Consider the following 10,897-nt stretch of genomic DNA (forward strand, 5'->3'; position numbering starts at 1 on the left):
TTGAAATTAAAGCGGAATGTTAATGAACTTATCAATAACGATAATAAAATCTAATATGTTAAAGTCGTATATCGTCTTCCGTTTTTCCATTATTAAATACTATTTGCAGTATAATGATAATAATAATGTTAAAGTTTTCAAATTCTAATGATTTAAAATATCAATATGGAATAATTAAGTGGGAACGCTGATAATAATTATTATTTAAAATTATTACACTCTAATCTGTTACATTTAATGTTTACAGTATTAAAGACAATATCGTATTGATTGATTTCAAAAGTGTAAGACAAGTTTAATAATTCTTAATTCAAGTATGTGATGATACATCGTTTCATAACTTACGTGTGCACCTGCCAAAAAACTTTTACACTCATCTAAATTCGTATTAAAACTTACACAATTACTTTATTTAAAAATTGTATTGCAGTCCCTATAAAGATTCGTTATCTATGCATTTTAATTAGTAAATATGTATATACACATGCACACACATACATATACGTATGTACATTTAATTTTTAACTAGTTACAGTATAATTTTCAAAAAGTTTACCAATAATCAACACGAACATAATGGACGGATTTGTCATTCCTCAAAGCATCTTTCCACAGTTTTTTCTTATTTAGAAAATTTAAAATACACCTAATAGACGAATACTATTGGATATATATGTATATTTCAATAAAATCAATAAATAATAAGTTATTTCAGATGATGATTCTTATTGATTAAAAGTTAAAAGAATAAACGATATTTTGTAAACCCGTTTGTTAGGAGACTCCACTTATAACAAATCTTTTTAATAAAATATCAGGGAAATGTGTGTGTATGTCTTTTTTTTAACAATAACAAGAGCCAGTCTTTTCGGTTAATCAGTGAAGAATACCAGAACTTTTTCTCGACTAGTTGAAGAGCAGATCTATGCAAAATGAGCATATTTACGTACAAGATTAAGTACATGAGTAAATATGTATTTTATAATAATTAATAGAGTATGTTCTAATTATCCTCCGAATTATTAATTTTTAATTATATATAAATTTTCGTTACATTTTTGAATTAGCAAATATATTGATATAAGACTGATACTCGTACACTAAAAAATGCTAGAATGTGATTTTTTATTGATTATTGTTGATACTTCACTGGTATCTATCTTATCAAATTGTATCTACGATCAGGATCAACTTTTCTAATTATTTGATTTATTTATGTTTCTATCCTCCAATTCTTTTTGATTTAACGGATGTTAAACTTGTTCTCTAAGCTTGATCATTTAGCTTCAAAATTGGAAACGGATGTTCTTTTTCATAAAACTGCGGCTATTCGTATGCGGTATATCAGAAACGGCACGAACTTTTGGAACAATCTAATGTAACATACCGTCTGCTAAAAGAAACCGATTCATCATAATATCCCACGAAGACATACTTTTCGATCATGTTTCCAAGTGTTTGATTTCCTGGCTCACGTCCGAACTATTATCCTTTTCGTTTGACTCATTACTTTTATATTCTGACACGTATGTAATTTGTTTCTCGTTGGCCCCTTTCTTACCACTCTTTGCTATGTCCGTCCTTCTAGGTGGAACTGGTGGTTTCTTACTGGATGCAGTTTTCCCATTCGAAGCATTTTTTTCAGTTTGTCTTTTCGTTTCAGAAATCCTCTCACTGCTCTTCTCATCCTCTTCTAGCTTTCCCCTTTTGGGTGACAGCTTAATTTCTGTTATGTAAGTCATTTTCGGTGGCATCGGAGTAACTGGTAATGGTGGCCGACTATCGAAATCCTGAGGGTTATAGTCCATAGATTCACCGACTAGTCCGCTGTCTTCACTGTTCTCTCCACTAGAAACGCTAACATTGTTAATGTTATGACGGTGATCGAACAAGTTCTTGTTGCTTATCGTCACACCAGACTCAAACTCGTATTCGTCTTCATCTTCATCATCCTGCCTGGTGATCCTCTGATTAAGGGGAACCTCGATTATCCTTCGATTTTTTGAATCAATCGACGATCTCTCGCTTTTATCTTCCCTACCTTTATCAATCATCATCGATTCTTGGCTTGGGGACATCGAACACGGCTCTTCATCGTTAACGGTGATGGAGTCGTCATTTTCCAACAAATTCGAAGAATATTCTTGCAAGGGAATTGGAGTGGATGATCTCTTATTTGGAAACGACTTCTTCTTACAGGTTTCATGGCGATTACAATTTTCTTCGCAGGCGGGACATCCCTTTTTAACAGTCACTTTCGTCATTGGTTCTTCGACGACCATTCTTCTTCCAGCGTAGGAGATTGGTTTAGTAGAATCCAATTTTTCTGAATATGTTTCAAAATATTTCAAGGCTTTGCCGAAATCTTTCTTTCCTGCTTTTTCGTCTTCGTCCGAAATTTCACCTTCTAAGCCTACATCATCCTTGTTCAACTCCTCAGGCAAAGAAACTTCTGTTTTAAACTGCCACTCTAGTTCTTCCAAAGTCGGACTTTTGACGGTATTTCCATCGTTGACGATTCTAATTAACGAATTATCCTCATCAGGATTGAACATCCTCTCTGTTCGGATAAAGTCTTCGGTTAGTCTTTTACTTAAAGGTAAATTGTATAATTCTATGCTGGTTGTATTCTCATCTTCTTTCGACTTAGATTCTTCGTCTTTTAGTTTGATTTCAATAGAAGATTTTGAACGTTCCAGTGAACCACTGCTCCGTTTCCTAACTTTCTTCCTTGGTTTATCATCCAAATCGTGTCCTTTACGCCATACATCCTCTAAATTGCCCCACTCGTTCGATTTCTTCAGTAATCGCCTGTCGAAAGTATCCATTTGATCCAGTTTTGTCAAGTCCTCGGTGGACTCGGTTATGTCCTCCGGCGGAAGTGGTGCTTTACGTTTCTTGGTCCCCGTCTCGGTTGTCATATCCAAACTTTGTGCTCTTTCTAAAGTAGTCGAGGTTTTACACTCATATTTTGATAAATCGCCTAAACTGGCTGCTTTTCTGTAAACATCATCCCCATCGTCGTCGTCATCATTTGTTTCCGGAACTGGAGTTCTATGAATAGTGATATCAGCGGAATTTAATTCTATAGTAGTAAAACTATTCTGAATTTCACTATCGGTGTCAGACTCAGACTGTCGATCAATTCTCAAAGTGCCCATCGTGGTAGATAATTTTTGTTTGGAAATACTGTCGTCTAAATTTTCATCCTCGCGCACGTTTTTTATGTATTCTGATAACGATTCCGTATAATCGGAAATAGTACTTATCTTATCCTCGTTTGAATTCTTTTTCAAAGAAATATCAGGATCCTGGTTGGCACTCTTGGGTGGTAATGGTGCCTTCCTCTTGTTTTTTTGTTGACTCTTCAGATCCTCGGCTTCAATAGTTTCAATACTCTTTTGATTTAACAGCTCAGAACTATTCTTGCGATTTCTGCGAGCTGCCATTGCTGCGTTGTGTACTTCCGTCGGCATTTGGATAGAAGAAACATCAGTGACCTTGCCTTTATCTGTAGCATCGCTAGGAGTTACATCATGGATCTCAAAAGAGTTCTTCTCTTTAGAGATTCGTTTATTTTGGAAGGAAGCCTGTTGACGCTGAACTTCTTCTTTCTTCTCATCCAAGGCCGAGGTTTTATTTACTACATTTGATAAATACTGTTTCTCAGTATGTTTCTCCAACTTCTTTGAATGCCTTCGCTCCAGATTCGTATTGTGCTCGTTTTGATTTTCAATTCGATGAACAGTCCCATCCAAAGATGGTAAAACCTTGATACCAAACTTATGATGATTGGTACTTTTGGATTCATCTTGGGCCTTCTCGTGATATTGATTTCCAGATATAGATCTTGAAGATTTCATAGTCGAATTCATAGTAGAATAATTAGAATTCGCACTTTCGTTAGGATCGACAATAAAAAGTCTTTTAGCGACGCTTTTTGATTGCGATAGCTCGGGAATTGATTGACTTCTGTAAAGAGGATGGCAGATTCTTGCCGCGCTTGGACCAACCGTTTTCTTTAGGAGGGTAGTTGGTTTGGACCCGGTAACACCGCTCTCTACTTCCAATTTCACGTCATAGGGCGAGGCGTAGCTTAAGATCGTCAGAGCGTCCTCGTACACCATATTACGGAAACTTATTTTCACGCTGGCTATACGATCGCCTGAAAATATAATGAAAAATATTTTTTTTATTCGATAACATTTTATATTAACTAAAAGTCTGTGTACACACCTGGATGTATTCGACCGGATTCAGATGCAGGCCCACGGTGCAAGAGATCCTTGACGAATATTCCCTCTCTCATGTTCCCGCAAATGTTAAATCCCAGTCCCGTAAAATCTCGACTCTTCAAACTCACGACATTAATCCTCGTCGCTTTCGGCTATGCAAAAAAAAGACCGATTACTATTCATGAAATTGTATATTTTACTTATACAACTGTATAATCCAACTTTTGTACACACTTTGAGCACGTGTGATGGCTGAATAAAAAATAATTACGTATTGTAATTCGGCTCATACACCGCGAGCTTCCTCTGCGACCAGAAGCGTAGGAGAACACGTATCAAAACGAAAATATGGCTATGAAATTTAACTGTAAACGCTACCAAATTTGGTTGAGTACAGTAGACTCTCTTTCCGCTTGGAATATCGAACTCGAAACGTATACAATGTATGCGTTACATAAAAATAAAATTACTGGAGTAACTAAATGATGAAACTAACAGGTACTGTATTAAATAAAAAGCGAAATTCACAATTAAATCGATTTTGTATCAAAGAAAAGGACTTACTCCGAGGCAAGAATCATCGAGGGTCTTCCGTTTGTCGCGATTAACCGATACGAGACCCAACGACGTCCAGGAAGTGGACCACCGCGCGGAATCCTTTCCTGGAGTATTTCCAGGAGTCGAGGATACGACTGGACGTTCATGGGACGATGTAGTAACATCCTTGAAGCAAGGATTGTCGAAAGCGTAGGCCTCTTCGACGATCTCCGGATCGGTGACCAACACTAGGTGCTTACCTAGAAAAAGAGTCATACCCGCCTTCTAATTTCCACTTTACTCAATAAATCTCAAGGAATACAACGTTCATTGGAAATTTACATAAATAAAGTCTTCAGTTTGACTTGATAAATGCAAAAATGCATTTGTTTAGTCTAAATTAGGAATTGTATTAACGCTATCAGTGCTGCGTTGCATATTACATAGACGGTAGCTAGTAGCTAGGCTGTGTTTGTCGCTATTGCGTCGCAATTCGCAATTGATGCGTATACCTAGGTATCCACGCAAAAGGTGGACCTTGGAATGCCACTCGACTCGAGAGTTCGAGAACCACAATTACAATAGAGACTATAAAAACACGAAATTAAGTTTTTCTCTATCTACTTTGGCTACATAGGCACGATGGTACATACTCTCTAACTCTTCTCAATATGCACTTTTTTATTTTTCCAATTATACAGAGTAAATCAAGGAAGAAAGATTGGATGAGATTACTCTGTGCCGCTTCGAGTTTCAACCTAACTGAGAATATTTTATACACGTATAAGTGATTTTAAACCTCATTTAAAAAGCGATAATTTTCAGCAAAAAGTTTTACGAACAAACGTTAAGTTAAAAAATAAAATTACGTTTTCGTTAATTGGCACATAAGTGAGTCATCATTATCTCTAAACTGGAAAGGGAGATAAAACGATGAATGCGGCGATAAAGTGCCGGCACAGCACTTAAAAAACATTCTATTTCTAACGAACAAATTCTTGAGAACATACGAGTTGTAATTATGATTCAATGCTTTTTATTATTAACACGTGCTTTAATTGTTTCAATCGGTTTCTTTCTAGTTGGACATTACTGATTATTATAAGAGATATGACAGTAAACATGCTTTATTCCTTTATACATTTTATCGCATTACACTTACGACAAAAAAGTACACAAGAAAATTATGAAATACCCTGACACGAGTTCCTATTATTGGATCTTCTTTGAACCCTCTATATAAACGAGTTATTCATTGTGAAGGATACAGAAACGACGTACGGTTATCTCATTATGCAAGTTGTGTTACTTATAAATGGTGACGTAATTCGGCGGATTTATACTTATTTAGTATGTTTAGCATGGCTCTTGTACCCACACGCTATTCCACACATACACGTGTACATGCATAGATGCCTCCTATTAAGAATAATAAAATCATTTCTAGCTGTCTCAAAGTGCAAGTTCGATTACGTGATTATGTATCTTCGGCATATTGTGTTTCACAGGTGGAAAGCAATTTATCATGTTGTTTCGCACACGTTCCAGTAGAAACTTTGTTTAATCTCCTTGCGAAGATTGAACTTCGAGCTCCAATTACATTCATTTCTTGACGTGGTGCTCATATACTTTCCGTCATGAATTTGTATGTGTTGTGTACTTCGAATAATCAGGAATCGTAGGAATCTGTACTGTTTCCTACGTGGTGAATTCTCTTCTTTTTTAAGAAACTGCATTGAGTTAAAGCTAGTTGAAACAACGTAGCGTAGGAATAAATTCCGATTTATTGTGCAAGAGATTCCACGCCACGCATCGGGTTTGCATATATGTATGTATGTATGTATGTATGTATGTAAGAATGTAGGTACGCTCCGTTGGTGCCGATGGCAAACGAGTCTCGAGCCTCGAACCGGGACAAATCGTGTTTGTCTCCTGTCTCTTCTCGAGCGATAAAATCCCACCATTCTCGTTCTTCGAAAGAGCAAAATTAGGCTACGGTCACACAGAAGATTTGAAGCTTCGCTCAGGGCTGCACGGTGTCAATTTAGAATTGCTATCCCTTCCCCCCTTCTACTGCATTACATTACAATATTTAACATTCAAGGAGACCGCATCCAGAGTCCAGAGCCGTATACCGATTTCAGGCAACATTTTATGTTCAAATGATTAATATTCAAGGCTTTTTCAATGTCAGGATGACAGTACATATTGTAAAGCGATGAAAACAAAGTTTTTTACGAGATTACAGAAATGCTTAATCTTTGACAGTTACGTTGAAAACACAGTTATTCTAAGTTCTCAATTAAAGATATCAATAAGATATTTTTTACAATCTGCTTCTTTTAACAAAAAAGGAGGACCCAGTAAACACAATAAACGATGAATATCATAGTGATAGTACGAACAATTAGTAACGTACGCTAATTCGTACAATTAATAAATATAACATGTATGATTAAGATAACGAACGCAACTAAATGTTAGCAAATTACACGAAATTCAATACACGATAGATCAATCGATTCATCATGGCGAATGCATTGCGAAAACACTGAAAATGTGTAACAGTGTCAACACTATTTAAGGCAAGCAGATTTAATGAGAGAAAAGGGTGAATTACTGGTATGCACATACGTGCGTATGTAGTATGGTACCAGCGGTACGCATAGAAAACGTTGAAAGGAATGCAAGAATCGTACCCTTGTGCCTACGCCACTGTCTGTAAAGGATTGCGGCGGCCAACAGCAGGAGGATCGTCGTGAGGAAAGTGCCGATCACAGCCCCTGCCACGCTTCCTGCCCCGAAACAGGTATCCCGAGGTGGCCGATCGTCCTCCATTGCTCCTTCTTCCTCTCGTTCCTCTCAAACTATCCAACTGCATGCGAAACGCATCGCTAAACAATCTCGTTTCCACTGCACACGTTTCTCTCTTTTTCTCTTGTCACGATTCTAAAAGGAAAATTCTTTTGGATAACACAACATAGGCACACTTATTTCACCGTATATTACATATACATTTATGTGTACACTAAAACTATATACCAGGTTCACGTACTAACAGTAATAAGTGTGGCGCGGGGGACATTATTTTTTTCACACCTGGTTGCCCTTTTACACGCACCCATACGCGTACGTACACTGACGCGAGACGGGATTAAGAGGAGATAGAAATTAGATAGAAACCGTCCTATTGCCGTGGCACCGTGCGCGATACTGAAGAGGAAAGAAAGAGACGAGGTGAGGGAGAGTGAGGGGGAAAGAGAGAACGGATCGGGATCGAGTAAAACAGGTAGCTGCGCAACAGGTGCTTCTGCCCCCTGGGGTGGGGATATTTGGTGTCTAGAATATTTGCCGGGGACAGGGGGAAGAGACAGGAACGATGCAGGATGCAAGTGGGGGAAACCACTGGCATTCCGTAGCCGTAGCCGTTTCACAGAGGTTGACCGTGTTTCTCTCCTCCTGAGTAGACCTGAGCCGAGATGTCGATGCCGATCGTAGCCTAGACTAGAACGAACTGCCTGTACATACAATGTATGTATAATATTGGACACAAATGTGTATTAAAGGAATGTTCCATATCATTGCAGCTACTGAAAAGTAATGAATAAATTGTTTATCTTTCTCATAAGCATCTTTATTTATAGGAATTATAATTTATGTTCTTGCAAAATAATAACACTAACGATATAAGAAACGTATTGCAATATATGTAAGTAGCAACCTCTTGAGCGTGTTACAATGCATCGTTTTCTATCTACTTTACATGCAAAAATTCACGATCTAGTTTCCTACATACTTGAAATCTTAACACATCTTCTACACGTATAGGAAATCGCAAATCATCCTTCAGTGAGAAAGATTCATTAATTAGCTGTTGTTTTTGTACATTTACATATTTACTATATGAATTTCTTATTGAATAATATTGAGCTCGAATATTCGATATTAATATGCAGCAGTAAAATGAATGGTGATATTAAGTAGTAGAACTGTTTAATGCGTATTAAGATTGCCTGTCTCGTAGATTTATTGTAGGCAGATAAGACATTCACTGATTATTAAGTAAATTGCCTTCCGGACGCTGCAGCGTCCCTTGATTCGAGTTTGGCGCCAGGCCATGTTCTAAAAGTCGATCTTATACAACATACGTGAGCATCTTCATTCTTCAAACAATTCGAATTTATTTATAACCTCCGAATATTAATTATTGTTTACATACAATTATACATTGTTTAACTATACTATAATTTGTTATATATGTCCAACTGCTTTCTTATATTATTTATGACCTGAATGGAGAACCTCGATAAAAAATGGCAAGTGTGTACTACGAGACGATTTTAATTCATTGGGTTTCAACTTGCATCGCTAATGAATGTAATTGAGAAGAACAAGTGTAATCAAGGTGCCATAACTTAGTTTCTTTCCATTTGTTATTACTCAAGAGTATAATGACGCTTACACCGAAGAATTTAACTAAGCTGCTGGACATTGTCGAGGAGGATAACCTAGATACCAGTTTGGAGAGTCTCTGCAATCAAATGCATCAATCTTTTTCGAAGGAGGACCGCTTCAAAGTAGGAATGACATTGGTACTTTTATTACAACACATCGATCTATTGCCAAAAAATGTTCAACGGATAATAGCAGTGACTTTATTGTTTGACCTTTATCGTGGAGAACCATTAGCAACTACCCCGTTTGCACCTGTCTTTATCCAAGTATTAAAACCAACACAAGATGACACCAATCAAGGTATACCCAAGACGAACTTTTCTGGACATATACCAGTTCTCTCCCAATGTGAGAAAAATTTATTGACAAATCTTCTGGGATACAATCAAAAAGATATCTTAAAGAAAACACCTAGACAGATAGTGGATGAATTGTATTTTGTTACTGTACCACCTGTTGATTTAAGTAATTTGCAAGTTCAATTGGCAGAACGTCATTCAGAACTACCTTCCATAGCTAAATGTGGTAACCCAATTATATTACCAGATATGGATCACTCCAAGGTGACAGAGATAGACAAGAATGCTACTAAGAACATGACAGAACTTCTACTAGCCAATGATGCACCTTTATGCAGTCAAAGCTATCAACCAGAATTTCTGAGATTAGCACCACCTCTTTATCGCTCTGTGGATGAATTGCCATGGTTCAATGTCACTGAGCCTTCTCAATTTACTATAGAATATGATACCAACATGTGTGTTTCAAACTGCGCCGGGGCAGAGGCTAGAAGATTAATGGGAAAGGCTTTCAAAAGCGTGTTAACATTGCAACAACAGCAACATCTTGTTAACGAGCTAGACAGGGATCCAAAGCTGGTTTATCATATAGGCCTAACACCAGGGAAACTGCCAGACTTAGTAGAGAACAATCCTTTAATAGCAATAGAAGTTTTGCTAAAACTGATGCAGTCTAGCCAAATAACTGAATACTTCAGTGTATTGGTGAATATGGAGATGTCCCTCCACTCTATGGAAGTAGTGAACAGGCTAACGACCACTGTTGATCTCCCAACAGAGTTTGTTCATCTATATATCAGCAATTGTATTTCTACTTGTGAAACTATCAAGGATCGTTACATGCAGAACCGCTTAGTGCGTTTAGTCTGCGTTTTTCTACAATCTTTAATTAGGAACAAGATTATAAACGTCAAGGAGCTGTTCATAGAAGTACAAGCATTTTGTATAGAATTTAGCCGTATCAGAGAGGCAGCAGCTTTATTTAGATTATTGAAACAACTGGAATCTGGAGATATTGGGGGATTAAATGCACCGCCCGCTAACAATAAATTAGATATGTGTTAACGTATTTGCGATACCGTAGCCCAGATGGGAGAATGTAATATGTTTTAATTGGAAGTGGACTGTTAGTTTTCATATGTATTTAATTAGCGTATTATATTTCTGCGTCATGTAATTTGGATTATAACAGATAGTAGAGACATATATTTTTATTGGATCATGGGATTGACATAGAAATTTAAGAATCAATGTGTGAATATTTACTGATGATATTGAATATTAAAAAAATATTGTACATTGTTAATGTAAAGAAAGTGCTAATATTTTCAGTAAATTATTGTAGTTATCATATATTTGATAATTCCACAA

General features: G+C 36.8%; 2 protein-coding genes across 4 annotated transcripts; one reads left to right on the forward strand and one right to left on the reverse strand.

Moving 5' to 3' along the window:
- Positions 1–270: 270 nt before the first annotated feature.
- LOC108622737 (uncharacterized) lies at positions 271–8,006 on the reverse strand. Of its 3 annotated transcripts, none has more exons than XM_018020815.2 (5): positions 7,832–8,006; positions 7,472–7,721; positions 4,800–5,032; positions 4,237–4,387; positions 271–4,165 (listed from the first exon to the last, which is right to left on the reverse strand). In XM_018020815.2, the coding sequence occupies exons 2-5, from the start codon at positions 7,608–7,610 to the stop codon at positions 1,443–1,445; spliced, it is 3,246 nt and encodes a 1,081-aa protein (XP_017876304.1). In that variant the 5' UTR covers positions 7,611–7,721; positions 7,832–8,006; the 3' UTR covers positions 271–1,442. The 3 variants fall into 3 exon arrangements, with proteins under 3 accessions (XP_017876304.1, XP_017876302.1, XP_017876303.1); XM_018020813.2 differs by having other exon boundaries at positions 7,828–8,006; XM_018020814.2 differs by having other exon boundaries at positions 7,815–8,006.
- Positions 8,007–8,191: 185 nt separating this feature from the next.
- On the forward strand, positions 8,192–10,888 carry Not11 (CCR4-NOT transcription complex subunit 11). The gene has a single exon (XM_018020781.2). It carries the CDS (start codon positions 9,224–9,226, stop codon positions 10,589–10,591), a length of 1,368 nt encoding a protein of 455 aa, XP_017876270.1. The 5' UTR covers positions 8,192–9,223; the 3' UTR covers positions 10,592–10,888.
- The last annotated feature ends 9 nt before the right edge of the window (positions 10,889–10,897 follow it).

This window comes from Ceratina calcarata, unplaced genomic scaffold (genome assembly GCF_001652005.2).
Source record: "Ceratina calcarata isolate Rehan_Ccalc_2016 unplaced genomic scaffold, ASM165200v1 scaffold235.2, whole genome shotgun sequence".
NCBI lineage: Eukaryota > Metazoa > Arthropoda > Insecta > Hymenoptera > Apidae > Ceratina > Ceratina calcarata.